Source organism: Aspergillus stella-maris (assembly GCF_047715825.1).
Source record: "Aspergillus stella-maris strain CBS 113639 unplaced genomic scaffold BDV14scaffold_38, whole genome shotgun sequence".
Classification (NCBI taxonomy): domain Eukaryota; kingdom Fungi; phylum Ascomycota; class Eurotiomycetes; order Eurotiales; family Aspergillaceae; genus Aspergillus; species Aspergillus stella-maris.
Genome location: NW_027396832.1, coordinates 255,756 through 282,235, shown reverse-complemented (window position 1 = coordinate 282,235; position 26,480 = coordinate 255,756). Strand labels below are relative to the sequence as shown.

The 26,480-nt window shown below is 51.5% G+C and overlaps 13 protein-coding genes across 13 annotated transcripts; 8 read left to right on the top strand and 5 right to left on the bottom strand.

Moving 5' to 3' along the window:
* Positions 1-30: 30 nt before the first annotated feature.
* On the top strand, positions 31-1,561 carry xgeA (putative endoglucanase). The gene is made up of 2 exons (XM_073777630.1): positions 31-575; positions 631-1,561. Exons 1-2 carry the CDS (start codon positions 250-252, stop codon positions 1,028-1,030), a joined length of 726 nt encoding a protein of 241 aa, XP_073626801.1. The 5' UTR covers positions 31-249; the 3' UTR covers positions 1,031-1,561.
* Positions 1,562-2,426: 865 nt separating this feature from the next.
* On the top strand, positions 2,427-4,599 carry BDV14DRAFT_176052 (cyclin family protein). Its single transcript, XM_073769189.1, has one exon. It carries the CDS (start codon positions 2,979-2,981, stop codon positions 4,236-4,238), a length of 1,260 nt encoding a protein of 419 aa, XP_073626800.1. The 5' UTR covers positions 2,427-2,978; the 3' UTR covers positions 4,239-4,599.
* Positions 4,600-5,154: 555 nt separating this feature from the next.
* BDV14DRAFT_83057 (putative proline utilization protein PrnX-like) lies at positions 5,155-6,872 on the top strand. Its single transcript, XM_073777628.1, has one exon. It carries the CDS (start codon positions 5,378-5,380, stop codon positions 6,845-6,847), a length of 1,470 nt encoding a protein of 489 aa, XP_073626799.1. The 5' UTR covers positions 5,155-5,377; the 3' UTR covers positions 6,848-6,872.
* A 374-nt stretch (positions 6,873-7,246) lies between these two features.
* On the top strand, positions 7,247-9,349 carry BDV14DRAFT_83035 (GNAT family N-acetyltransferase). Its single transcript, XM_073777627.1, has 2 exons — positions 7,247-8,875; positions 8,945-9,349. Exons 1-2 carry the CDS (start codon positions 7,440-7,442, stop codon positions 9,060-9,062), a joined length of 1,554 nt encoding a protein of 517 aa, XP_073626798.1. The 5' UTR covers positions 7,247-7,439; the 3' UTR covers positions 9,063-9,349.
* Positions 9,350-10,400: 1,051 nt separating this feature from the next.
* On the top strand, positions 10,401-11,053 carry BDV14DRAFT_176049 (uncharacterized protein). Its single transcript, XM_073769188.1, has one exon. It carries the CDS (start codon positions 10,547-10,549, stop codon positions 10,772-10,774), a length of 228 nt encoding a protein of 75 aa, XP_073626797.1. The 5' UTR covers positions 10,401-10,546; the 3' UTR covers positions 10,775-11,053.
* A 119-nt stretch (positions 11,054-11,172) lies between these two features.
* BDV14DRAFT_190724 (DUF1445 domain protein) lies at positions 11,173-12,084 on the bottom strand (the record flags this gene model as incomplete). The annotated part of the gene is made up of 2 exons (XM_073771371.1): positions 11,173-11,831; positions 11,874-12,084. The coding sequence occupies 2 exons, from the start codon at positions 12,082-12,084 to the stop codon at positions 11,173-11,175; spliced, it is 870 nt and encodes a 289-aa protein (XP_073626796.1).
* A 633-nt stretch (positions 12,085-12,717) lies between these two features.
* On the bottom strand, positions 12,718-14,634 carry BDV14DRAFT_201558 (allantoate permease family MFS transporter; the record flags this gene model as incomplete). The annotated part of the gene is made up of 7 exons (XM_073773792.1): positions 12,718-13,013; positions 13,084-13,219; positions 13,293-13,334; positions 13,390-13,537; positions 13,639-13,854; positions 13,914-14,026; positions 14,104-14,634. The coding sequence occupies 7 exons, from the start codon at positions 14,632-14,634 to the stop codon at positions 12,718-12,720; spliced, it is 1,482 nt and encodes a 493-aa protein (XP_073626795.1).
* A 789-nt stretch (positions 14,635-15,423) lies between these two features.
* BDV14DRAFT_201557 (agmatinase) lies at positions 15,424-16,785 on the top strand (the record flags this gene model as incomplete). Its single annotated transcript, XM_073773791.1, has 4 exons — positions 15,424-15,508; positions 15,567-15,652; positions 15,724-16,453; positions 16,514-16,785. 4 exons carry the CDS (start codon positions 15,424-15,426, stop codon positions 16,783-16,785), a joined length of 1,173 nt encoding a protein of 390 aa, XP_073626794.1.
* A 246-nt stretch (positions 16,786-17,031) lies between these two features.
* Positions 17,032-19,070, bottom strand: BDV14DRAFT_209714 (flavin-containing monooxygenase; the record flags this gene model as incomplete). The annotated part of the gene is made up of 5 exons (XM_073775717.1): positions 18,501-19,070; positions 18,288-18,445; positions 17,975-18,201; positions 17,519-17,921; positions 17,032-17,456 (listed from the first exon to the last, which is right to left on the bottom strand). Exons 1-5 carry the CDS (start codon positions 19,046-19,048, stop codon positions 17,032-17,034), a joined length of 1,761 nt encoding a protein of 586 aa, XP_073626793.1. The 5' UTR covers positions 19,049-19,070.
* Positions 19,071-19,727: 657 nt separating this feature from the next.
* Positions 19,728-20,057, bottom strand: BDV14DRAFT_201555 (uncharacterized protein; the record flags this gene model as incomplete). Its single annotated transcript, XM_073773790.1, has 2 exons — positions 19,728-19,859; positions 19,959-20,057. The coding sequence occupies 2 exons, from the start codon at positions 20,055-20,057 to the stop codon at positions 19,728-19,730; spliced, it is 231 nt and encodes a 76-aa protein (XP_073626792.1).
* A 343-nt stretch (positions 20,058-20,400) lies between these two features.
* BDV14DRAFT_201554 (fungal specific transcription factor domain-containing protein) lies at positions 20,401-22,088 on the bottom strand (the record flags this gene model as incomplete). The annotated part of the gene is made up of 2 exons (XM_073773789.1): positions 20,401-21,435; positions 21,492-22,088. 2 exons carry the CDS (start codon positions 22,086-22,088, stop codon positions 20,401-20,403), a joined length of 1,632 nt encoding a protein of 543 aa, XP_073626791.1.
* A 336-nt stretch (positions 22,089-22,424) lies between these two features.
* On the top strand, positions 22,425-23,763 carry BDV14DRAFT_83018 (N-acyl homoserine lactonase family protein). The gene is made up of 2 exons (XM_073777626.1): positions 22,425-22,436; positions 22,491-23,763. The coding sequence occupies exon 2, from the start codon at positions 22,748-22,750 to the stop codon at positions 23,639-23,641; it is 894 nt and encodes a 297-aa protein (XP_073626790.1). The 5' UTR covers positions 22,425-22,436; positions 22,491-22,747; the 3' UTR covers positions 23,642-23,763.
* A 230-nt stretch (positions 23,764-23,993) lies between these two features.
* BDV14DRAFT_83006 (Zn(II)2Cys6 transcription factor) lies at positions 23,994-26,421 on the top strand. The gene is made up of 5 exons (XM_073777625.1): positions 23,994-24,083; positions 24,145-24,169; positions 24,236-24,321; positions 24,379-25,725; positions 25,788-26,421. The coding sequence occupies exons 1-5, from the start codon at positions 24,037-24,039 to the stop codon at positions 26,164-26,166; spliced, it is 1,884 nt and encodes a 627-aa protein (XP_073626789.1). The 5' UTR covers positions 23,994-24,036; the 3' UTR covers positions 26,167-26,421.
* The last annotated feature ends 59 nt before the right edge of the window (positions 26,422-26,480 follow it).

Below are 26,480 nucleotides of genomic sequence, written 5' to 3'. Positions count from 1 at the left end.
CAATTCATTACTGCATCGTCTGGGATTGATGGATTCCAGAAAACGAAACCAAGCTTCTGACAGACAATGGACCACCGTGACGAATAACCCACCAACTTCGGAGATACAGCCCAGTTTGATTCGGTTCCAGCTCGCTTCGCCAGCATGAGGATCCCCAGCCCCGAGGGGGATAAATAGAAGCCAGGCCCATGGTCGGAGAGGCTTCTTGCAAAGCGATAATCAGATACCTCAAGCTGATAATCGAACAACATGAAGTTTCTTGCTCTCACTCTGGCCTCTCTGGCCTCGGCTGCGTCAATCAACCTCAGTCGTCGTGACGACTTCTGTGGCCAATACGATACGACCACCGCCGGCGATTTCATCCTGTACAACAACCTCTGGGGACAAGGCAATGCCGACAGTGGTTCTCAGTGCACTGGGTTGGACTCCTCTAGCGGCAACACCATCTCCTGGCACACCAGCTGGAGCTGGACTGGCGGCGAATACAACGTGAAGAGCTTCGCGAACGCTGCGTACCAGTTCACTGCGACTCAGCTGAGCAGCCTGAGCTCGGTTCCAACCACCTGGGACTGGTCGTAAGTCTGCAAGATTGTTAGTCTGGGATATCACAGTACTAAATGTTGGGAACAGATACTCCACCACCGACATCGTCGCTAACGTGGCCTATGACCTCTTCACAACCTCGACCGTTGGGGGAGACTCGGAGTTTGAGATCATGATCTGGCTCGCTGCCCTGGGTGGTGCTGGCCCCATCTCCTCGACTGGCTCCTCAATCGCCAGCGTGACCCTTGGCGGAGTCTCCTGGAACCTGTGGTATGGCCTCAACGGAAACATGGAGGTGTACAGCTTCGTTGCCTCATCCACGACTGAGAGCTTCTCTGCGGACCTCGTCGACTTCATCAACTACCTGGTGGACAACCAAGGCCTCTCCTCCAGCCAGTACCTGACCCACGTCCAGGCTGGTACCGAGCCGTTCACTGGCACTGATGCTTCCCTCACTGTTTCCACTTACTCTGTCTCTGTTTCATAAATGTCGATGCCTACGTGGCTTGAGGCAAGAATAGTTCATCGCCTGAGGTGAACCTGTGGCGCGTGGATGGGTCGGAGGAACGTTTGTGTAGAAGTATTCTGTTGGTCAATGCATTCGCTGTCGTGCACTCTCAGCCTGTCAGAAGGCGCTTAAATTTTTCGAGGAACCTAAGATTATCGTCCGAGCTCAGATTAGAACTTCGTTACAGTTAGCGCTCGACTGGGGCAGGCAATCGAGTTTGATTGACGCAGGTTCGGCGGCTACGCAGCGAAAATAGCACCCTCTTATGTTGACGAAAATCCCAACACCCCACCAAGCGATAGCTCACGCGTTTAACTAGCTTTGGATTGTTGTTTCTTTTCTTAGAAGCTTCTAGGATTGTTCTGTTTCTCGAAGCGCCGGCTGCTTGCTACTGTGTACTGCTCTGGGATGCCTTCGGTAGTGATCAAGCTACCAGAGCACCAAGGTCGCCTAAAGCTTGGTTAAAACTCGCGTAGGATGAACGAATAGAGATTATCTAAACAAATCAGGATTGGGACATGGAATTCAATTTCTGCTTAGAGTGTAGACTCATGATCAGTAGTTGTATAGAGTTGAAGCGGCAATCGTAGGAAAGAACAGTCACGTGCAATTCCATGACTTGAATGATTGAATGCCAACGCACCGAACGAGCAAACTGACTTGGTTCGACACGACGGCTCATACCAAGTCTGCAGACGTTGACGTACACCCCCCATGAACCCGTGGAGGGCGGGAATGTACTCTATTCTCTACGCGCCGCGTTTCAGCACCCCTGTCAGACGGATTCCTGAACGGTTCCTGCCAAAGGGCCAGAGAGGGAGCTCGAGGAGGTCCCAGAGGAGGTTCTGCTCCCGCCATGGTGGATCGAAAGCATCACCAGATGTTTGTCTGAAGATGATGCCTATTCTCGACTACTATGGAGAAGAGACTATGACTCCAGAGCGACAAGAATAGGAAGCGCCAGTGCGGAGACAGGCATTCTGCTCCAGACTATCCGGTGCCTGGGCGCTTACATGCAGCCAAATCCCGCTGCCGATCGATCGCTGCGGGCGAGTCAAGCTGAACTATCCAGCCACAGATGAATCCCAAGAGTTTCAAAGATAGGCATTGATGGACACTCAGTGTGCAGGATGGTCTCCATTCCTGGCAGGCGACTATTCGCAGTCATTGGCCTTTGGACGCATCCTAGGGGCGTGTCGCAGGTGGTGCAGGGCCAGCGCGGTGGAAGGGGCTGATTCGCCCTTGATTGCCTTGATCGTGCATGTTTGGCATCTGATTGAAGGGCTAGTTTCCCTGCCCTCCTGCCAATCATCCTCGGCCCTGGCCTCGCGCGCGCCAACTGCTACGATAGCATGTAAGTATGGAGACAGGGACTGGACCAGGCATGCAGGTCGCGCGTTTGGGTTGGGCCACTTGTTCTGGTCCTTGCAGTCCAGCCTTTGCTTTTGCTCTCTTTCGCGCTGTGAGCTTAGGGTCCATCTCCTACTTATATCAGGAGGCACTCGCTCATGAATGCTGCACGAGATCTTGGTCATCATCCACCATTCCTGAGTGTCTGCCTCGCCTTTCCTTTATTTTGTGGTCTTTTCCCATCTGCTTCACGCTCTCTATACTTAATTGATTAGATTGCTTCGATCGGTCGATTGTCTCACCCTGTCTTTGTCTCTTGTCTCACTGCCGATTCCATACAATACTATTTTACAGTTGACACGACAACGACCGCATACTTGCTCCTGCTGGCAGGACGATCTATCCCACATTCTTTACCTTGAGGGAACATTCAGGAATCTATCACTTGGTATCTACGTACTACCGTCGACTTCATAACTTTCTCGCCTCCCACGTCGTTTGGTCGGCCCCCTTTCGAAACCTTGGTTCTTCTAATTCTCACTGTACCCTAACGGTCTCACAAACAATAACCGTCACAATGGATCTCAACCGCACAGCGCTACAAGAGTTTATCGCTCAACCCGTCTCGCGGGAGATGGTTGCTCATCTGGCCGTACAGGCTGCCCGGGTCATTCGTTGCGAATCTCATGTGACAAGTACCGCAACTACAGAGCAGGCCTATGGCCAACAAACGCCTCCTAGCACGCCGCCGATGGACGACGCCGATCAGCAGTTTCCTCAACTCCCATCAGTTGAAGCGTTCATTACCTCGCTGGTAACTCGCTCGCAGGTCCAGGTGCCAACCTTGATGACTACCCTGGTTTACCTGGCCCGTCTGCGTGCTCGTCTTCCTCCGGTCGCCAAGGGCATGCGATGCACCGTTCATCGCATCTTCCTCGCCTCGCTCATTCTGGCCGCTAAGAACCTCAACGACTCTAGCCCCAAGAACAAGCATTGGGCTCGGTACACTGCCGTCAAGGGCTACGAGGGCTTCGGTTTCTCTGTCCCAGAGGTCAACCTTATGGAGCGCCAGTTGCTCTTCCTGCTGGACTGGGAGACTCGCGTCATTGAGGAGGATCTCTACCTGCACCTCGAGCCCTTCCTTGGCCCGATCCGCCTTCGCATTCAGCAGCGGGAGGTCAAGATGCACCAGCCCCGCGAATGGCACCGCTTTCAGGCATCTGCAGAGCTCCTTGCCTGTCGTCTCCGCCGCCAGAAACTGGAAGCTCGTCTCCAGGCCCGCCGTCAACTCCCTCCAAGCCCAGAGTCCTCTGCTTCCCTGTCATCAATGTCGTCGTCGTCCAGCCTGCAAAGCGACTCAGCACATGACTCCTCCGACCGGTACCAGCCCTACCGCCACATACGACGACCCTCTTCTCGCAGTCGGACCTCCGTGTCGCCTCCCTCAGTTCAAGAAGTCCACGGCTTGTCCCGAACTGAGACCGTCCCCACGCTCTGCTCGCGATCATCCAGTGTTGCCCCCAGCACAAGAAGCAATACCCCCGCTAGCCTGCGCCCCTCCAGCTCATACAACAGCATGGAAGACGTTCAGGTGGTGGATGCATCGCGCAGCCCGAGCCTGAGCAGCGGATACGTCCACCTGCCCTCAGGCACAATGCTGATCCCCACCGACGTGGCGTTGGCAAAGGGGATGGCGGGCGCGGACGAGCTGCAGCATCAACAGCCGAGCAAGAAAATGCGAATGAGCGGGCACAGTGGCAGCAGCGGGTTTGTGGCGCGCTTCTTGGCGTCAGCCACGGGAACTTATATGGGCCACCGGATGCGACCTCGCGCTTAGTTCTTTACCCCCTATCAACCACTGACGATGCACACCAGCGCTGTTTGAGCTGGCCTCACAAACACGCTAAGAGATTAGTCCTACACACCTAATACCCTATCATCGCTCAAGACCGGTTTCAACTCAACTTTCGTTATTCAATCAATACCCAGACTTTACTTGTTCTGTTGTTCAACCAGAAGGATTCTCCCGCGGTTTCATCGCTTCGTTTCATATGTCAAGACAGCTTGCATTGCATTCTCGGCGGCGTTCTTGTTTCTTGTCTTTGCTTGTTTCTGCTGGGTCTCGGCTGGATGGTGGTTCTACGATTGGATGTATGTAATATGCCTTGTATGAAATGAATCTTGATCTGGATCAATCATCGCTCTGAATCTGTGGTCTCAATTTGTAGTCTTTCTCTCAAAGTACTGTAGTCGTGGTGTAGATAGCCGATCGCGGGACCCCCAAGAATGCACCCAGAATGTGGCTGTCCTCATCCGGCCACAGCCCTCTCTCCACCTTCGACCACCGTCTGTGCACAACTACTACCAATGTGTTAGCGCATACACCACGACCTCTATCGCCAATAAAAATCTCTCAACATTTATGTGTAAATGCTCTGTCGATTAAGTTGACACTTGCGACCATGGATACTCTACGACAGCCCCGCCCCTCCCACCACTGTCGTCATATTCTCCACCTCCATCCAACATGAAACAAATAAATCGTTATCGTCGTCGTCTGCTCCGATCACTTATCGCATTCGCATTCGCATACCTTCTGCTTCCGTGTCTCGGGCGCAAGTGATTGACGAGAACGGGTATCGGCTGCAGCCTACACGACTTGCTGAGGACTAAGAGTCATAGAACCTCTGATTATTCGCCACTCGCTTTATATCTCCGATCCCCGTCTCCGTTCGCTTTATATCCGGCTTAGTCTACGCCGCTGCTTAGTCTGCCTGCTAATCTAAGCCTCGGAGTACTCGATTCGATCACCGTCGGGGAGCTTCGAATAGATTTGTTATCGCCGGGTTGAGACTGTATATTTAAGCCATATACAGTCATTTCAGCAAACGATCCACGCTAAAACCATCTCTCTACACAGATTGGATTGCTGAACAGCAGCACAAAGAAAACAAAAGAAAAGAAAAGAGAAGAAAGATGCCTCTCACAATCCTCTCAGGCACACAACTCCGCGACCTCCTGCACTCCCTAACCCACGAGCAAATCACCTCAATCCAGAAAAACCTAGCACATAGTCTGCGCGACTACAGCGTCGGAAACCAAGACTCCGGATGCGCAGCGACACTCCAACCGCGGCGCACGGCCGTAACGCGCAAAAGCGGGCGGACGACGATCTTCATGCCCTCGTCTACAAATCAGTCAATTGGGATTAAGGTCATTTCGTTGCAGGATAAGGGGAGTACGCCCGGTTGCGAGGTTGAGAGTGGCGAGGATTTGAGGGGGTTGAAGAGGCTTACGGCTGCGGGGGGGGGGGGGGAGGCTGGGTCTAGGGACTCGATGTCTTCGGTTTCTTCGGATTTGAGTGAGTTGAGTGTTTCGTCGTCGCAGGAGGATAAGGATGGTGCGGCGGAGCAGGGCGCAAGTGGAAGCGCGAGTGGGAGTATGTCGATTTCTACGTCTACGTCGGGCAGTGAAAGTGATGCGTTGCCTGTTGCGAGTGTTGATAAGAAGCCCATTGGGACGGGGGTGTCGCAAACGATGGGGGCTTGGCCGGGGGCTGGGTCGAGGGATACGTCGCCGCAGGGGAGTGTTACGCTGTTCGACGACAATAGCTTGCCCTTTGGACTGATCAATGCGGAGGAGTTGACGCCGTTCAGGACGGCGCTGACGGCGACGATGCTGCTTAACAAGCGGAAGAAGGTGCGCACGATTGTGGTCTTTGGCGCGGGGAAGCAGGCCTACTGGCATATTCGGTTGGCGGTTATACTGCGCGGAGAGGACATCAAGAAGGTTTTCATTGCCAACCGGTCGTTTGATCGAGCAGCGCGATTGCTGCAGGAGATTTATGCGCCGGAGAACGCCAGCTGGAGACGGGATGTCAAGTTCACTGCTGTGAGCAGCGAATTTGGAGAGTACGGCCGGATCCTCGGCGATGCGATCAACAAGGCAGATGCGATCTTCTGCTGTACTCCCTCGCTTGAACCACTGTTCCCTGCGGAGCTCCTTACATCGCGGGAAGGGAGACGGAAAGGCCGACTCATCAGCGCCATCGGATCGTACAAACCACACATGGCCGAGTTACACCCAGACATCCTTCGTGAAGAAGTCACAGTGTCACCACCACACCGTCACTTCCACAAGCACGTTCAGCGCAGCGGGATCATTGTCGTCGACAGTCTCGACGCCGCGATGAAGGAGGCCGGCGAACTAGTCATGGCAGGCATCAAGCCCAACCAGGTAGTGGAGATCGGCGAGCTGCTGATGGTGCGGGATGCCCCCAAGGACGCCAAATCAGCGGACGACGAGAAACATCTACGCGAGTGGGTAGAGCGAGGAAATGTGATATTCAAGGGCGTGGGATTGGGCCTGATGGATCTAGTTACTGGAAGCGAACTGGTCGAGCTGGCGAGAATCAGGAAGATCGGCACGACAGTGGAGGACTTTTAAGCAAGTGGGAATCGCAGTGGAGGTCTTTTGAATAAGCTGGAAATCTTCTTTTACAGGGTTGGCCATTCAGGAGTTTTGGATTTGAAGTTGTGTTGGATGTATATAGAGTAATCGTAATTGTGAGAATGATGATTTGCCGAGAGCAGCCCAAGCCGCCAGCAACGTGACACCGCCCGAATCGGAGAGCGCGCAGTCCGCAGACCCATGACATCAAACCATCACACAACGTTTCCCTCTGTGTGTTCTCCCACCCTGCTAAGCGCAGTCAAATACGGGCCATGAGCAGGTTATTCCGAGGGCTAGTAGGCTCCGCTGAAGACTCTTGCTTACAACAGGCTCCAGACGATTGATTGCGTCCTTGTTTTGCGCGGCACGCGATTAAGTACCTTAACTACTTGCACTACTGAGGGGCAACACCAGGTCATCCCACTATTATCTGCACTGGCCCCAACCCGAATGCAGGTCGAGGCGTCGCCGGCGCTTTTCTTTTTCCTCCTTTACTTTTCTCTATATATTTGCTTGAGACTCAGAGGCAGGCCCTGCTACTAGATCTCTTGTTCTTCTCATCCCCCTGCTCTATACCCCGCTCAACATGCGCTCAACACAGCTGCCCAACGGCCAGTCATTCTCCGTGACTCCAGTCTTTGGAGGGAAGAACTTCAAGTCTACCAATGTTCACCAGGGTAGCTCGCTTCTTCCTCCTGGCTGGAACGTCGTTATCGGTACGCGCCGCGAGATCAAAGACCTCCCCGACGGCGAAACAGCGGACGATGACGAGCGCGGCCGCGCTCGAGAATCGCAAAAGCAAGATGGCGCGCCGCGCTCGGAGCTGACTCGTTTCACAAACCCTACCTTGTCCAGCGACGAGCTGTACATCTCGTACATTGTCAACCCGCCAGACAGCGACTACAAGCCTGTCACGTCCCCGACTCGGCAGATCGCCATGATGCTGTGGGTCACTTTGTACTGGTACTTCCACGAACCAGAGCCCGAGCTCCAGGTTTACACTGAGGCTTCAGCGCGCACGCCGGCGGCGGGGAAACCAAAGGGTGACTGGCGAGTTTATATCAGGCGCGAGGGGATATTCACTGGTCGTAATGTGCTGCAGAAGTTGGAGCGCATGGGGTTGATTTCCTCGGACGACTCGTCTGTGGGTGTTGACCCGGATGACAAGGATACTTGGTCGCATATGTTTGTGAGCCGGCGCAGCTTCTGGCAGCTTGATCCGAGGTTGTACCTGTTTACGTTGAGTCCGCAGTCGTTTACGCATTCCCTGGGTGGGTCGCCGTTTGGGCGGGTTGCGTCTCCGTCGAGGGAGAGCTTGTACATGACCGATCCGAATGTTCGTCCAAGATCTGCAGGTACTGGGTCGGGGCATTACACGCCCACTGAAGGACCCTTCGCATCGCACAGCCATCTCCCGACATTTTTCCCACCCCCTCCGACTCAATTCACCTTTACAAATGGCGTGCGGCACCCAATCAGACAAAAACCGCCGCACCAGGGCGAAGTCTTCTACGTCCGCTACATCCCAAGTCTAGGCCAATACCTGTCCTTCCGAATCCCCCATCTGCCCAGCCAAAAGACCCACGGCGTTGGCGCAAGACCACTTCGGTCTCTCAGCCCCGCGGACGGAAACGAAGAGAACCTCTCTGACCTAGACTACCTCCACAAATGGATGAACGAGCCGCGCGTCAACCAAGCCTGGGGCGAGGCCGGTCCGATCTCGAAACAGGAGGACTTTCTCCGTCAGAATCTCTCCAAGCGGCACAGTTTCCCGGTGATCGGGTGTTGGGATGGGAAACCATTCGGATACTTTGAGATCTACTGGGTTAAGGAGGATCCGTTGGGAAGTCTCATCGGGGGCACGGATAACTATGATCGCGGTATTCATGTTCTGGTTGGCGAGCAAGAGTTCCGTGGTCCGCATCGGGTGAACGCTTGGCTTAGCGGCTTGGTTCACTTTTGCTGGTTGGCCGATATGCGGACTCAGACTGTGATGTTGGAGCCGAGGGTTGATAATACCAAGTACGCCCCCTTCTACCCTACTCTTTCCCCTTACCTTGGGTGATGATCGTGATACTAACAAGAAACCAGGATAATCACATACCTCCAGCAGGCAGGGTTCTACAAAGACGGCGAGGTGACCTTCCCGCATAAGCAATCGGCACTGATGAAAATCAAGCGTGATAATTGGGAGGCTCCGTCTATTTGAATATGAGTCGAAGCATGATGAAATTTATGATCTAACTAGCTCTCTCCACTCTGGCATTAAACATGAGCATATGAGCGAGAATAAATACCCCTTTTTTACTTTAGTTGTCCTTCCTTGACACTGTCAACAATTGATCGCATTAGCTATCTATGACCTCGAGCTCGCAATTTCCCCTCAACCCATTCCCTAGCCTACTATATGGATACCTTACACCGTACGTGCTAAGAATATCCGGCAAAGACCGCAAGACGGAAAACAATAGTGAAAGCTATGTACTACAATCTACATACATGGCCGTCTCACCGTTACTAGTGAATGGACGTAAGTTCTAATTGCCTTCCCTGACTCCATGCCACGCCACCACCGCACGGCATCTACCCTGAAACCCCTAATCCCATCCCGACAATCAGCTTTCAATGATATTATTCAAAGCCGTAAGCCACGCTTTTCTATAGAGACAAGTACCCGAAAGCCCAGGACAGGAAGGAGCGACCTCCCGTCACCTTCCTTCCTTCCTGAAAAGTCTGAAAAGTGAATATATGAATGACAAGAATGGGAAGGAACGACTAGGATGGGTGTGCTTTTACTCCCGCGGTGTTGTCTTGGTTCCTACTACCATGGATTCTCACTTAATTCTTAAAGTATGTAGTTCCTCTCTTCCACTATTACATTGGAGCCTTCATTCTACGCTGAAGCGCCTGTGGGGTGGCCTTGGCTGGAGGGCCGCCGAGGAAATGAATAAATGCTGACAGGTTGATTTGTCTATCTGGGGTTCCCCAAGGGCGCTGATTTTAGAATTACAGAGCAGCTTACGAGGGTGCATTAAAACTGCCTGAAGACTGACAAAGCTTACACATATATGATCAATTGGTCGCCATAGCCCTACGAATTGGCGCTGACAAGTTGACAGTCATTGGGGGCCAAAAGCAGGGCACAGCAACCTGCAGACGGTCTATCCAATGGTTACATGGCTTGCTTACTGTCGATCCCCCAGTCAGGTCCGATTCCCCGGCCTTCCGATCTAGATTTTTATACTCGTCGAATAAAGGTCTGGCTTTCACGGGTGCACTGCAGCTCCACCATTACTATTACTGAAGAAGATGCAGGCAGGTATCCACTACCTCTGCCTTATTTGTATACATACTGCGCTCGGCAGTGCTGGGTACTGAGAAAGATGCAGAGTGATGATGATCATTGCCGTCTTCTTCCCTTGGAAGCCATGCAGGTAGACGGGAAGAAGGCGCAGCTGGGCTCATGTCTACGAGCACCGTCGTGATTGGGACATCTTCACATCTATTTCTCGGCCTCAATGTAAGACACTCCTGGGCCCATCGGCCCATCCAGCCCAAAGAAGCCTATATAGCCTTCAAGAAAAGGTATATAAACCCCCGTCCTACCCACCCATCCCCTCCTCATCCAACCCAGCAACAGCAACATCAATTGGAACCCAAACCAACATAAAGCAACCAAATCCTATCACCAACATGAAGTTCCTCACCCCAATCTCCCTTCTCGCGACCCTCACCTCCCTCACCTCCGCCTACGTGACAATCGGCTCCTCCTGCTCCGGCAACGGGTACGACTGCGCTGAATCCCGCGACCAGATTGCTGTCTGCAGCGGCTCACGCTGGGTTGTTGCTGCTGAATGTGGTGCGCGCGGGGTGTGTATTTGGCCTGCTGGGGATCCGGCGCCTTCTTGTATTACTGTCTAAACAGCCAAGTTATGTTTTGTTCTTGAGTGGGGGTTGGGGATGTGTTGATGGTTCTGATAATAATGCAGGTTTATACATGCGAGGCTCGATGGGAAGAAGTGGGATAGTGTGAGATGAAAGGAAAAGCTAGTTCACTTTGCGGGAACTCCATACGGAGCTGTCTGGCTTGGTGACTTGTGGAGTGATGGCCGATTTGTGAAAGTCAGCATTGAGGAGGTAAAAGAAGGGACGACCGCTAGCTGTTCTATTTCAGACTGAATGGCTTCAATTCTTTGGGGCTAATTGACTTCCTTGGACAATAACTTTGAACGTAGATCGAGTAGACCCCCGTAGAAATGCAGTACTTAGCGTCAAGTAAATGCTTCCATTATATCCAAAGCTCTAAAGTAAGAGACAAATCAAACCATAAGCTCCCCATCCAAGCAATCCAGAACAAGCATATGACCCGGTAAATGCGCCATAACCGTTCCCTCAAGCTTCGCCTGCGTCACAGCCTCCTGCGGTGTAACGCCGCATCCCCAGAACACAGGGACCACAGTATCACCATCTTCCTCTTCCTTCTCGCTGTCATCAAAAGACGGAACAACCAACTCCTCCCCATCCAGACCCAGCGGTCTATCTCCCCATTCCGGCACATTAATATCCTTAACCCCCAACCTCTTCAGCGCACCCCACCCCCAATCAACCGGCCCCCCATGCGTATGCGCATACCTCTCCGTGATCTCCCTTACGCGCGGTACATCCCTCGCCTTATAAGCCCGCATTGAAACAACATAGCTCGACCCCGTAAAGACACCAGCTGGATCAAGGGCACGAGTCGTGCGATACATAGGCACGTTGCTGTTCCCAATGATATGCGCGGGTGTAAGACCATCTGCAATAAGCGCAGTCTCGAAACTAAACGAGCACCCGATCAAAAAGGCGATGTGGTCTTCTGTCCAGGATTCAAGAAGGTCGGGACATCCTGTGCTTATGGCCTTGCCGTCGAGATAGACCATATACCGCGGGATATCAGTTCTGATGTCGACGCCCTTGTCCTTGGAAAGCAGGGTTGTAGCTGCGACGCCGGGGATGCAAGATTTGAATTTGTCACACCGACCTGGCTCTGCGGACTCAGCGACTAATGGGCAGGGAACGGGGTTTCGCTGGCAGAGGGCTCGGAAGTCTGCTGCGTAGCGTGAGGGGAGGACGATGAGGTTTGCTTGGATGTAGCCGGGGGCTAGACCGGCTGTGGGTGCTGTATGCTGGCCTTTTCGAGAGGCGAGGCGGACATCGTGGGCTGTTTGGAGGGGGTGAGCGATTGACCCCATTGTGAGATTATATGTAAAGATATGGTATAGACACGCTCCATGGCAATAGGGAAAAACTTGGAGATAAATATTTACAGCAGGGGAATTTGGGGTTCTCATGGGTATCTACGCCGTTGGAGATGGTATCTGCATGGCCATGCTGCTTATCAGCGGAGGAGGAAGTCCGTCTAGGTAGGAGGTATGCAGGTCAGTTGGAGAAGAAACTAGTCCAAGCCCAAGTGCTCGGGTGTTGCTCTGGGATTGTCATAGTCAAATATTCGCCATTCTGGTCCTCCGGCTACCTTATCTACCTACCTATAGATGGATGCTGTATTGGGAAGGAGCAGGCCGTTGAGGTCATCGTCCCTTCCACCTGGGAGTAAGGGTTCCAATCTGGGAAGGCGCGACTGATACTTCATTATATAGGAAGGAACGACCGATGCAGACGTCCAACAGATAAGGTATTTCTAGATTGCATTGTCGGGAAGGAGCAGCCGATCGGCTGTGTCTTCCGATATCTGGTGATACGATCTTATAATACATTGACTTGGTGTTCAAGTAACCCAATATAGAACTCTATCTATCTTTAGGTAGCAGACTATCCGTATTTCTGCGAAACTGATATACAGGATCCATTCTTTCCAAACCCACACCTCAATAAACATACCGGAACCCCAAATCACCCTCCCCAGTAACCTCCCGTCGATCATCAACCCTTATTCCCTTACCAATCTCCTCCTTCCGCTTATTCATCCAGTAAAGATACCCAATCTGACTCGCTATAAGACCCATACTCAACAATGTCGCACCAAGCGAACACCAATGACCCAGAACATATGGCGCAGAGGTATACACCTGCGGCGCTACAATACCCGCTAGATTCCCTGTCAATTGCTGAATGCCGAGGGCTGTTGCGCGGCGGTAGTGCGGGGCCATATTATTATTGAGCCCTGATTGGGATACGATTAGTACGGTGAATAGCAGAGGAAAGAAGGATGGGATATGGTAGTGATAACTTACAGATCTCGTTTAGACCAGGACCGCAGTAGAGCGGGATAGCAATGAGGTAGCAGGCGAAATAGCGGACTCCGCTTTTCTGCACGGAGAGGAGAAGAGAGTAGCCTATTACTGGGAAGATGTCGAGGATGAGAAGTAACTATGTGGAAACCAACCTTAATGTTAGTGTTTTTCTTTGTGCTGGATATGGAAGACGTGGGTAGGTGACTTACAGTACCACGAAGCCCCCATTTATCTCCTAAACATGCTGCCGACTGTACCGCCGTTAGCAAGTCTCGTTGGATTTGTTAAGAAGGAAAGCGAGCATACAAAGAAGACAATCCCGCCTAGAAAGTACACGGGCACACTCATATACTGCGCCTCAAGCGAAGTATACCCAAGATCAAGCTGCAATATCGACGGAAGGAACGTCGTAAATCCATACATGATGATGTCCTGGAAGAACTGGATTAATGCTCTGCGACAAATAAGAGAATCAGAAGTTAGCTAATCCAATCTATACAATGCCTACCTAGCACTCATATAGGTAAAGGGAGGACCGGAGAGATTGGAACATACGTCATATAAACCTTCGGATCCATAAACGCCCTCTGCACCTCCTTCCAATCAAGATTCGAATCACCCATATACGAAGCCCTCTGTTCAGCACGGATAGCCATAACGGTCTTCTCCTCTTCTGTCCAGAATGGCGCTGTGGATGGATCAACGGGGAGGCCAAACCATACCCAGATACCGACTAGGATTGAGATGGAGCCTTCGATTATGTAGAGCCAACTAGATCAAGTCAATATGTCGTCGGACGGAAATTTAAGTGTAGGTAGGTAAGTGCTCACCTCCACGACCACAATCCATTCCGCTCATCAATATTCGTTATCCCCGTTGCAATCAAACCACCGAACATACTAGCCAGCGAAGCCGAGGAGAAGAGGTACGCGATGCGGAGGCCCTACCATCCAGCAAACATAATCAGCTCTGAACCCATCAAGGAGAGAGAATGGAAAAGAGTCAAATATGATGATGTACCTGCTCCTCCCTCTTATAAACCCCCGCAATATAAAGCCCCAAACATGGAAAAAACCCCGCCTCACAAAACCCCAACAAAACCCTAACAACAACCAACGTCTTATACGTCCTCACAAACGCCGTACAAACCGTAACAATGCTCCACCCCACCACCATCGCCGTGATAGCGCGGTGCGGCTTGAGCCTCCTTACTGCCAAAACAGCAGGGAGCATAAAGGGGACGTACGTTGCGTAGAAGACGCTAACTGCTGTACTGTATTGGGAACCGCTTAGGTTCAGTTGATCCTTTAGGCCTGCAACGGCCGCATTGCTGATGTTGCTTCTGTCTAGGTATGCGACGAAGTAGAGGACTGCGAACATTGGTGCGAGGCGGAGGTCGAGTTTGCGGAGGACGCGGCGTTCTGTTGTTGGGGTTAGTATGCCATCTATGGGACTGGTGGCTTCGTTGGTGTTGATGTTGACTGTCTCTGTTTTGGGGGACGGCGAGGGCGGGTGGTCCATTTTTGGGGGGTACTTCTCCGTAGAGGACATTGTGAGATTAATGTGTACGTGGGTGGTGTAAGCTACTGGATTCGGATAAAGTGAGACCAGGGAGATGTTATAGTCACCGAGTTGGAGACAGCATTTGCTATCAGCGCGGCGGCGAAAGTCCGCTCTATGCCCTAGCTAGATACCTACTATCTTATCTTGCGTTAGGAATGCAGTGATTGACCCACACCCATAATTATCCAAGGATTTATATACTATTTACTGTGAAGCTTCATACAGTCTATTCGGCGTTGAGGATGTTTAGACCTCTGTGAACTATACGAGGGCACTTGCTTGAAGCTTTGTGGAAGGGAAGCTTAATTCTAAGTTGGCTACCTATGTCGGCATCGGGGAGTATGATAAGCCCAGATACTGATGTGCATCATGTTGAATACGTAATTCGCCGTTTGCTAAAAGAGAATAATAGAATGAAGTTGTCGACTTGGACCTGTCCACCTTTGGCATTGAAATGCCCTCTTAGGGCTTGGCAGGAATGGCCCATAAAAGCATCGCAACAACAAGACGGGACCTGCCAGTCGGTGTAGACGCAGATTTGAATGATCTACACTATCTGCTCTTAGCCTAACTTAAATAGAGGGACAGATAAGAATAAATAAGGCAGATAGGAGATAAGGCCAGAGAAGTCGTCAGTTGTCGGCCGCCCCGACGCGGGCAGCTACATCAGGATGCGGGGATCATTTGGAGAAGTTGGAGACTGGATTGATATCATAAGTGCAATCTACATGCTGCTATCTTTGACTTCCAGTAAATCTTCAATAAGTGTTGCCAACCATGAAGATATATACAGCTTTCTTGGCGTTCAGCCAGCTTGCTTCAGCGGTCAATGTAGGGCCGAACTACCAGCATCCTATTGAAGGTCAGTTCGCCACCAAAACACATAACAAGACTATAACTAAAAGAGATTGTATATATAGACCTCGACAAAGACCTCCCTTTCTCCCAGCCCGTAACCTTCGCCCACCTAGAATGGCAGCGCTGCCTCGCCTCTTCACACAACACAGTACGGCACCCTGATCCAACAACCACCTCAAATCACAAAACTACCTAACTAAACTAATCTATGTATAACAGCCCATCGACATCGCAATCCTCGGCTTCCCCTACGACACAAGCACCTCCTACCGCCCCGGCGCACGCTTCGGGCCTAGAGGTATCCGCGCAGGCTCGTCCCGCGAAAAGAAAGGCCGCAGCTATAATACAGTTTGGGGCGTCGACCCCTTCGAGGAGGATCTGGCGATTGTCGACTGCGGCGACGTACCAATTACGCCGTTTGATGCAGCGCATGCGTTTAAGCAGATGGAGCAGGGGTATAGGCAGGTTTTGTACCATTCCACAACATCGAATGGAAGCAAAGAAGAGGGGACTGGGAGTGCGAGCGGGAGTGGCTGGACGCATCCGCGCATCATTAGTCTAGGTGGCGACCACTCAATCGTCCTACCTATATTACGCTCTCTGAAAAGCGTCTACGGACCTGTCTCAGTCATCCATCTCGATTCCCATCTTGACACGTGGGATCCGTACGAGGGGTATACCGGTATTGCGTCGGAGCAGTCTGCCATCACGCATGGGACGTTCTTCTGGCATGCTTCTAGGGAGGGATGTATTAAGAAGGGAGCGAGCGTGCATGGTGGGTTAAGGACGAAGCTTTTCGGGCCAAAGGATTACGAAATTGATCAGGAGACTGTCGGGTTCCATCGGATTGAGGCGCATGAGATTGATGAGGTTGGTGTTACGGGGGTTGTGAAGAGGACGGTTGATGTTGTGGGTGATAATCCGGTTTATTTGTCTATTGATATTGATGGTTTGTTTCTACCTTTTCCACATAACTTCGGTTTAGTGTGTCTTTGGCTAATAGCGGCAGTGCTTGACCCAAGTATTGCGCCTGCGACGGGAACGCCCGAGTCTGGGGGGTGGACTACGAGAGAGCTGAAGCGGTATATTAAGGGCTTGGAGGGGCTGAATCTTGTTGGGGCTGATGTTGTGGAGGTTAGTCCGCCATATGACTCGACTGCAGAGACGACGTCTGTTGCGGCGGCGGATCTGATTATTGATATCCTGGCGGCGATGGTGAAGAATAAGAAGGGGGTTCCTGTTCCTGCTCCTGTTCAAGCTACGGGCAAGGATGAATTGTGATTTTGGACAACAATTTCTGATATTCAATAGTGAATATCTACGGTGGATGTAACTAGACGTATACCAGAATTTGCACAGATAGTTTACGCATGGTAGTAGGGAGGAGTCGTAGATGTTAGGGTGCGTAGGGCACTGGGAATCTTTGTGGGTTGTGGTCTCCATAGAACGCTCTCTAGAAACCCTTTGGCTGCATTTTTTCTCAACTAATATCATCTAAAAATCATCAAATAAAGAGACTGTCTAAAGTTAGAGTCGATCAGGCTCAGCAAGATACCAAGTCGAATCCCCCTCGCCCTGTTCCTTTACCGAAAACCCGTTCCCAAGATACTGGAATCGGTTCCTGCTACCCAGGTAGGTGTAGTTCCAGTCTTCGCCCCTGATTCGTTCGAGCATATGGAAGAAGTGGATACGACTGCCTGCATGTAGAGCCGTGACAGGACCGTCAACAGTTCCATTCTTGAACCAGGAGATGCAATTCCCGCTCCATGCTGTTCGGGGCATAAAGGCCTGCGTGTGTTCGACGAAGTCGTTTACGGCTGATGCAGAGGGGGATATGGACTTGATATTTTCCGTCTGGCATTTCCTGATGATTTGTACGAGGTACTTGGCGATGTGCTCTGTGATAGTAAATACGCTCCCATGGCCGATGGGTGCATTTGGTCCGAGGAAGGCTGCCGTGTCCGCACGGTTAGCTTCGGACATAGAAACAACAACAATAAAAAGAAATCCTTACTGAAATAGTTGGGAAAGCCAGGAACAGCGCAAGACATGTATGCCTTGGGGATCTGACGCGACCAGATCTCCTGCAGATTACCCTTTGGACCAATGATAGGGAAGCGAGGCGTGAATGAAACGTCAAAGCCAGTTGCGCAGATGATGGCGTCAACCTTGATCAGCTCGCCCTTGGTTGTTTCCAGGCCCTCCTTAACGACCCTGGTGATTGGATCCAAGACCGCCCTCACGTTAGGCTGTTGAAGGGCTTCGAGATACCCAACCCCGGGCGTAAGACGCCGACACCCGAGGGGGAAATCAGGGATTGTTGCCTCGCAGAGACGTTTGTCCCCTTGTAATGCCTGGCTCATGTATCCTCTTCCCTTTTGCTGCATAAGAGCAGCGAATTCGGTGTCTTTCAACGTCTGGTCTTGGTTATTAGGTACTCTTTGAGTCATGGATTTATGTTTCAACCTACCAATGGGAAATTCCCATTGACAACTTCCTCGACAGCCTTGACGAATTTCTTGTAGAAGGCCGGATCTTCTTCGAACCTCTTGATCTGCGAAGGAGGAAATGATTCGTTTTCGCCCATTTCGATCTCGTTGAGAATACCTCCGCCGCCGCCACCTTGAGCCATGAGCTGGAGTCTGGATGGGACAATCCATGTTGGCGATCGGATGAAGTGGACGACTTGACTCGATCCTGCGAGTTATACCTAAGCATTAACATCAAATATTCCTTGTACTGTGATATGGATATGGATCCGGATCGGACAAGAGGTAGCTCACCCTTTTGTAATTCCGGCAGGATCTGCACCCCCGAGGACCCATTCCCTATTAATGCCACCGTCTTGTTGGCAAATGAGAAGGTCTCTGGCCAGTTGGCGCTGTGGACGAGGTCACCCTGGAAGTCGTGCAGGCCATCGATTGCAGGCCACTTCCAATTGCTGGTTCAATTAGTATGCGATAATGTTGACGGCACGGGCAAGAATAAGTACCAACTTCAAAATCCCACAGCCATCAAGCAGAAAGTGACACTCGTCATCAAAGACCGTCCCCGTCTGGAGATCGCGCACCTTCAGGTTCCACACACCCTGCTCCTCATCCCACTCCGCCCTTTCAACCTGATGCCTAAGCCTGATAACCGGCCTCATCTTCTCCTCCTCGCATACCTGGCAAAGGTACGCTTCGATCTCAGCCGCAGAGGGAAAAAAGCTAGACCAGCGGGGATTCGGGCGCCAGGAGAACTGATAGTTGTGCGAAGGCACGTCGCATTTGCAACCGGGGTACCGATTCTCGTACCATGTCCCCCCGATTTCGGCATTCTTCTCGTACACAACGTGTTCGTAGTTCTTGAGATGGAGCCGCAGGGTGCGGATCATGTTGATGCCGCTCATTCCGGCGCCGATGCCTACTATGCGGATCGGGCGGCTTGAGCCTAGGGGTGACTCGGTGACGCGATAGCTGGATGTTGGATGGGGGGTAGGAGTAGTCTCCCCCGCTGGAGTATCCAGTTGGTTGGGTGGACTGTGTTGCCTTTGCGATGCCATGATGGAAGTGCTACGGGGAGATATGCACAAGGTAATGTTAGCAAAGTGATTAGGGTGTGCCAATTTATACAGTCAGAGTTCTGGCTGCTCAAAGTGACCGCTAAATCTTGACAGTGCAATGGCCGGGGGCCGAGCCAGCTTTATAGGTGCCGACTACCGACTCAACAAAGAGGACGGGAGTAGCTGGTCAGTCCCATTTATGAATGTGAATGCTCTTGTGTAACCACCTATTCACTATTATGATCTGGGTGAATGGGAGACATAAGCATCCATGAACATTATGAACACTCGGAGCCTTAATATAAGGTGATGATCATGAGTACAGAACCCTAGGCCCAGCGGATGAAAGATTATTTGTCGGGGAAATAGTCAAGATAATGGTCGTAGAGGAAACCATAAGATAGATTGAGGCATTCACAGTGTAGAGTTGATGTCTAGGCATAGGCATGGACCGAGACCGACTTCACCCAGTTCACGAGAGCTTAGACCCCCCTGCTTCCTCATCCTGCTTCATGGTCTTCACCTTCACCTCCTCAAAAACCTCCCCAGCAACAATCAGCGCATCTCTCCCAGCCGGCACCCCACAATAAATCATAGCATGTCTAAGCGCCTCACAAATCTGCTCCTCCGACAACCCATTCTTCAACGCAGCCCGAATATGGATCTTTAGCTCAGGGGCTCAATTCAAAGCAACCAGCATGCCCAGGTTCAACAAGGAGCGGTCGCGAAAGTCAAGACCTGGTTGGGCGTACGAGGAGAAGCATACTTCGGCTAGGTATTCTGCGCCAATTTTGTTGGGGAGGTCGTCCCGCTGTATGCATAGGATTTGCCTGTGAGCTTACTTGCTGCCTGGTACTGCCTGGGAATTGGGGATTGGGGATTGCTTGGAACGAGACGGGAGGAGACTCACGGCTTTTGATCGCAGCGCGGTGAAGAGCTCTTCGCCGAAGAATTCCTGCATCATTTTCAGGCCTAAGAGCTGCTTCTCGGATAACTGAGACTGAGACATTGTGGACAATGTCACTCCTGTGATGGGATGTGGTGTGGCAGATGAGCACGAGCACTTGCAAGGTATCGGCAGAAGAGATGGAAAGAGAGAAGATGAATGGAGAGCCCAGTCATGTAGGTTCTATCTCCACTTTATTTATGTGAGTCGTCATTCTAGATCGTAGAGATATCGGCACAAAGACCTGTGCCGAACCTGGAGGACGTACCGAGATACCGAGGGGCGATGGCAGACTACTTGAGAAGATGCTTGATAGTTCGGCAATTTAAGAAGGTATGCTGTGAGTCAACCGAGTCGTTTATGTGGCCTCAATACTAGTATTAATCGGGTGCTGTGTATACTCATATCATAGATCCATAGTCAACCCATCGCTACTACTACCACCGAACCCATCAAGCGGAAAATCCATAAGTAGCAAGTCCGTCAAGTTGATGTGAGCTCCGCTTGAAAAGTAATCCATCTCGCCATCGCCTAGGCCGGACTGACTTCCGCCAGTCCACGTATAATCCGTATAATGCGTATAACCCGCATTGCGACGTAGCAGAGCTAAAGCGCCAGAGAGTTCGTGCGGGAAAGGGAAGAGTTTATCTATGCGGCTTTGGATGCTCGATGTAGCTGGCATCGACCATCCGGGGCTATCAGTGTCATTTGATGACGACTGCCTATCAATGCTGCATCCAGAATGATTTAGGTTGTCAGCCCGCATTTCCGCTCGAAGTCGTCGTATCTTCCTTAACACGAGGTCGGACCCGCCGTACCGATGGCGCATCTGGCTGAGGACACGGCAGATGATATCAATCTCCTCTTCGCGCACCGCTTTCATCACATCTTCCAATCCATCATGCGGATAGCATATCAAAGGCACTGCCGCCACCATGCAAAAGAAGCCGTGGATCTGCAGCAAGCGAGGTGTTTCCTCGCGGCACTCAATCTCCTCATACAGCCTTGCAATGCATGAAGCAGCGGCAAAGGAAGGATATGATATGTTCCACGGAAACCGTGCGCTGTCGAGTAATTGCAGGAGGATAATAGTGGCGAAATACCATATGTGTAGCTCGGTGAGGGGCCGCCAGAAAGCGCGTCTTGCGTTCTGGTAGTCTGGAGCAAAAAGTCGAAGCTCCTCTGGCAGATTTTGGATCCAGGTACATAAGTCATCGACTGACTTTTCCGCGGTCTCGGTGGTTATGCGCGACTGGTCCTGGTTTACTTTTGTGATGGTGTCGAGTATCTCGAATAGCTTGAGTGCCTGCAGGAAGACCATGGGACGGCGGCCCCGGGCTGGGAGGAAGTCTTGTTCGATGAGGGGGGGTATATCAAAGTCTGGGAGATGGAGGAATGCAGAGGGGCGGCCCCAGCAAGCGGTTGCTAAGCGATCTGAGTTCTACGCTTTTAGTTAGCCAGTAATGCATACTGAATGTCAATGGATTGGGCACAAACAACTAGCAGCCAAAAGATACGACGCATGCATCCCGGATAAGTATGTTGCCGATATGTAGAATTCCTATGAAGGCCCATCTGAAACGCCAATCGGATGGCTGTGCCTAACCAATGCCACGGCCCGTCTAATGTGACCTTGTCTGTAAAAATCATGCTATGGCATGTTAGAAGGCACGTGGCCTTTAATATGGCGACGTCATCCGCCTCATAGTTGAGGTATATCAGCGTCTTGACCTTTTCATACTGCGAGCGGCGGAACAGGGCTATTTCCGAGTTATGTTGTGTCATGCTTCCGGCAAGACATACGGCCTGTTGGATCAGGATTGACTCTCTAGAGCCAACGAGGTCACTCTCATCCACGATGGGATAGAATGGATGGACGTGTTGGAAGTAAGCGTCTGTTAGGGCTCGGAGCATGGTTGGTCGGGGTAGGACATCTGCCTCGGTGAGGATGAGTATCGAATCCCTGACATCTAGAGACTGCGGATATCGCAGAATTTGCGTTTGCCCCCTCGGCCAGAAGATCATAATGCATGACCGTTGCAGGAGATATGAAGCCCTTCGGTAGTCTGGTGTCTGTGGAAGCGGCGCCGTCATCGTTTGTCGCCCTGGGAGCCGAGATAGTGGTATGTGCGGGCCTTCGTCTGGCCGGCTTGCGCTTGGTACGTGCTCCATCCCTGCGACTACACGGAGTCAATCACGCAGAATACAGCTAAGGTAGTATGTAGTTCCCTTACACACACGGAAGGTTGGCCCGGCGGCAATTGGTACATGTTTGATCCGGTTTGTCCTGCAGGTCGCATTTTACCTAAATGCCAATTAGTCCAAGAGCGATGAATTTAAATCAACAACGGAACTTACCTTTCGGGCGTGGCATGCAATACAGACGACATGCGCACGATCCCTTAACGGCCGAACCTGCTCCATCTGGCTTGGTTAGATTCAGTACGTTGAGGTTGCTTATGTGGACTCCTGCTGGGAGTAACTGATTATTAACAGGACTTTTCGGCCCGTCACGATGCGGGGAACCGAGCCAGAAGCCCTTGACAGCGTCCAGGTCTAGTTTTACTGTTCTACCAATTATTTGCGTGGATAGCATTAATGGTGGACCCTCTGGCATTCAGGTTCGGTAGTCGGTACTCGGCAGAAGCGCAGAGAGAGAGAGAGAGAGAGAGTAGTGACCTCCCAACACGATCTCTTTCCAAGTTTGACAGGTCTAAGAACGTTCCATCCTGTAAATCTGCAGTTTCATCCAAATGGAAACCCAGCTTTCAATCACATTCATCTCCACCGGCCGCGTAAGGATGCGAGAGCCCATGAGCGGCCAACCACTAAGCAACCAAAACACCACACTCCGACTTCTCCGCTGCTTCACAGGCAAATGGACCCCCTGGCTCCCCATCGGCGTCTTTCTCATCCAGCACCCTGATGGCCCGGTCCTCATCGACGCCGGTGCTTCGCCCCGATGCATGGAAGCCGGCTACTTCCCGACATTGAGCTACTTTGCGTCAATCCTAAATCAACTGGAGGTTTCCGCAGAGGATGACCTCGTCTCCCAGCTCGCCAGCATGGGTGTGCATCCGAGAATGCTACAGGCCATCGTCCTCACTCACCTCCATCACGACCACACCGGCGCCCTGGAGGATCTCGTCAGGGACGCTCCAAATGTACCTATTCACGTGAGCGGCGACCACTGGGAGGGTTTTGGCAGAAGCCCCAAGTATGCTGCTATGCAGGGGTGCGCTCCGAATCACTGGCCCGAAAGCTTTAGCCCTACGTTGTTGCAATTCGGTGACAGGGCTGTAGGGCCATGGTCGAGGTCGGCGTCGATCACAAGGGACGGCTGTATTCTCGCAGTCGAAACTCCTGGTCATGTCCCGGGTCATATCTCGATCGTTGTGCTGGACCGTAGAGGTCATCCCAATCCTGAAACGACATATCTGCTTACCGGAGATGCTACGTACAATTTGCAATTGTTAGACAAGGGAGAGCCCGATGGTATAAATAGCGATCCAGAAACAGCATTCAAAAGCCTTGAGCTCATCAAGGAGTTCGCGAGGCAGCGGGATGTTGTTGTTCTACCCAGCCATGATCCGGATACGCCGCGTCTGTTACGAGAAAGGAAGATCTATAAACCGAAATCCGCTTAGCATTCCAGTTGCAGGAAAGTTTTGTTTTATGGCATCACTAGGTAGCTTTCCTGTTGGAAATGAGTTCTTTTTCTCAAAAGGAAGCAGAGCCCCTAGCTGCTGATACGGGAGGTTTATTTATCTATACCTGGTGAATAGAAACTCCAACAGGGGGGACTGGGCTACAAACGCCCATTATATCACGTCAGGTTCAAGCTAGCCAGCCAAAGCTGAGTTGGCGTAGTTTGATAGGTAGACTGATACCTACCTAAAGTACTACGGTGGCGATCAGCTTGCCGGCAGATTACTCCATCGGTAACCTCTTATCAGCCGATCACGACTCCAAATCAAAGATCGCATTGTCTGCATTTTTCAAACATATAGAGTAAAGTCATGACTCTAGATACACCAGACTGATGGAGAACCAGTTCCACACACCTACCAGGGAGACCGCAAGTATATCGTATGGCTTCAAGGCATTGACTGAGCTCAAATTAGACCGGGCTAACAAAGCACACATACAGCTGCGATAGATGTCGGCGTCGGAAGGTAAGCATAAGCACCTAGTCTAGTCCCGTTCCTTTCAGGTGCCAATAACATTCTGCCTGGACGCAGATCAAATGTGACCGACAGAACCCCTGCTCGAAATGCCAGAAGGCTGGTGTTACATGCGCCACTAGGATTATTGGGGAGAAGCAACGGTAGGTTTTCATCAGCTGCATAGTTGTATCTGCGCATATTAATCTATTTCTACCAAGGCCCGCGCGCAAGGGATACGTCCAAGCTCTTGAATCTCAGGTCATTGCGTTGCGCGGCTTCATTCGCAGACTGCAAGATACGTCTGATCCAATGGAAAGGGATGAGTTGTTGAAACGATTCGAGTCACCTAGTCCCTTTGAAGAGATTCCTAGACAGGACCAACAATGTCCTAATCAAGCCGGGGAAGGAGATGAAGAGGGAGGACTGGGAAGTTTTCCAGCCCTAGCCCGTTTCCGAACCGGAAAGCTGAAAAGATTGTGCAATCGTAACGCCGTGCAAATCTACGGCGGTACCAGCTTCTTCCATATCCCGCTCGCGGAGGAGAAATTCATGGCGGCTTCCTCAGTCTCTGAGCCTCTTTCTCTCTCTGCCATCCGCGGAGCAAGCTGTGAGCAAGCTAGATTCCTATACACGCCCCAGTCCAACACAACCAGGAAGCTCATGGGCGTTTTCTTCAGAGAGCAGTACAAGTATAATTTGTGCGTTTACCGCGAGTACTTTCTGAGCGATTATCACTCGGGCCGGGAAGGTCGCTATTACTCTGAGCCCTTGCTGTATGCAATCTGTGCTATGGGTGCTCTTGCTGCCGGCGATGACGCTGATATACAAGGGACACACGAGCGCATCATAATGTCGAGGTCTTTCTCCGATCAAGCGCAGTCTCTTATCTGTGCCTCCTTTGAAAGTCAGAATCCAGTGATGACCATGACGACCCTCCAGGCGCTCCTTCTCTTGGCTCAAGTAGAGATTGGCTATGGAAGGAGTTCCAAGGGCTGGTTGCTGTCGGGAATGGCATTTCGTCTGGCTCATGAGATGGGGTTGCACTTGGATCCTAAGAATTGGGATGATACAGGAGCAGGAGAAGAGTCAGAGCACTCCGTAGACCGAGACCAGGAAATCCTGCGCCGAGTCTACTGGGCCACATTCACCGTCGACACACAGTTGAGTCTCTACTTTGGACGACCGCCTGCTCTTTTCCCTGAAAAGTCAGACGTGAGCAAGGTCGTTCGCATCCCGTACCCATCGTGTTGGGAGACGATGCTAGAAACCTATATCACGGGGACATCCGACTCTAAAACTGTTTCCACGGAGAGTCTTGACTATCACGAAGACGGCATTGTGTTTGTTGGCTCCTTCATTTACCGCGTCGAGCTATACAAGATTCTACACACAATGATCACAGAGGTATTTGAAAACCGGAGGGTAAAGCAAGACGATGCTCTACTCGTCCATAAAACGCAGTCTCTCCATTCGTCCCTGGAAAAATGGGCGTCTGATCTACCGCGGAAGCTGCACTGGTCGCAGTGGTCCAAGAGTGATGTCCCGGCTTGTGTATTGCACTTACAGTGAGTACCGATTTTTCACGGGCCTACTAGTCTACTTACCCTAACACGTCTGGGTGTAATAGCATGCTCTATCACACCTCGATGATAATCCTGCACCGCCTCCCCCGACCCCTCCTGGAAACAGAAACCATCTCATCCTCGTCAAGCGAAGACGTCCGAATCTGCTACGACTCTCTCAACTCCATCATAAAGCTTCTTAAAACATTTAGCAGGCTATACCCGCTGTCCAGTCTTCCGCTCGACACAGTCTACATCCTCTCTGCCGCGGCAGGCGCAATATTCATGAAGCGCATCGTCGAGAAAGCTGCGTTTGACAATGCTCTCATTTCAAAGCCCCTGTCTTGTGTTCTGGATGTCATGGGTACACTCTCGGGGACTTGGCCTTGCATGCGAGAAATTCGAGAGGGAATCGTTTCCTATATACGTGGGCAAGAGCAATAGAAAGAGCAGAGCAGCCAGAGTCAGAGCCAGAGCCAAGACCACGAAAATGAATATCACGCCCACGAAGACGTTACAACTAGGCTCTTCCCTGACCTTCCAACTGGACCACCTGGATAAGTGGCGTCTTCTAGCCCAGGACCCGAATCTAGGTGCGATGGAGGCCTTTACTTGGGACTTTGGATTGCGAGTATGGATACCAGGTTATCTTGATTCGGTACCTAATGATATCTCGTCTCCGTACCTACCTACTTGAATGCAATGTTATGCTAGGTGTGTAAATTCTCTAACCCTAACAGTTCCCCATGTAAAAGAAG

Bases quoted from the DNA above. Each gene is read 5' to 3' on its own strand.
- BDV14DRAFT_83018 (XM_073777626.1), top strand. From the start codon at position 22,748: ATGGAAACCCAGCTTTCAATCACATTCATCTCCACCGGCCGCGTAAGG.
- BDV14DRAFT_83035 (XM_073777627.1), top strand. From the start codon at position 7,440: ATGCGCTCAACACAGCTGCCCAACGGCCAGTCATTCTCCGTGACTCCA. The intron at 8,876-8,944 runs GTACGCCCCCTT...ACAAGAAACCAG, and splicing joins CCGAGGGTTGATAATACCAA to GATAATCACATACCTCCAGC.
- BDV14DRAFT_176052 (XM_073769189.1), top strand. From the start codon at position 2,979: ATGGATCTCAACCGCACAGCGCTACAAGAGTTTATCGCTCAACCCGTC.
- BDV14DRAFT_83057 (XM_073777628.1), top strand. From the start codon at position 5,378: ATGCCTCTCACAATCCTCTCAGGCACACAACTCCGCGACCTCCTGCAC.
- xgeA (XM_073777630.1), top strand. From the start codon at position 250: ATGAAGTTTCTTGCTCTCACTCTGGCCTCTCTGGCCTCGGCTGCGTCA. The intron at 576-630 runs GTAAGTCTGCAA...TGTTGGGAACAG, and splicing joins CCAACCACCTGGGACTGGTC to ATACTCCACCACCGACATCG.
- BDV14DRAFT_176049 (XM_073769188.1), top strand. From the start codon at position 10,547: ATGAAGTTCCTCACCCCAATCTCCCTTCTCGCGACCCTCACCTCCCTC.
- BDV14DRAFT_83006 (XM_073777625.1), top strand. From the start codon at position 24,037: ATGGAGAACCAGTTCCACACACCTACCAGGGAGACCGCAAGTATATC. The intron at 24,084-24,144 runs GTATGGCTTCAA...GCACACATACAG, and splicing joins AGGGAGACCGCAAGTATATC to CTGCGATAGATGTCGGCGTC. The intron at 24,322-24,378 runs GTAGGTTTTCAT...ATTTCTACCAAG, and splicing joins ATTATTGGGGAGAAGCAACG to GCCCGCGCGCAAGGGATACG.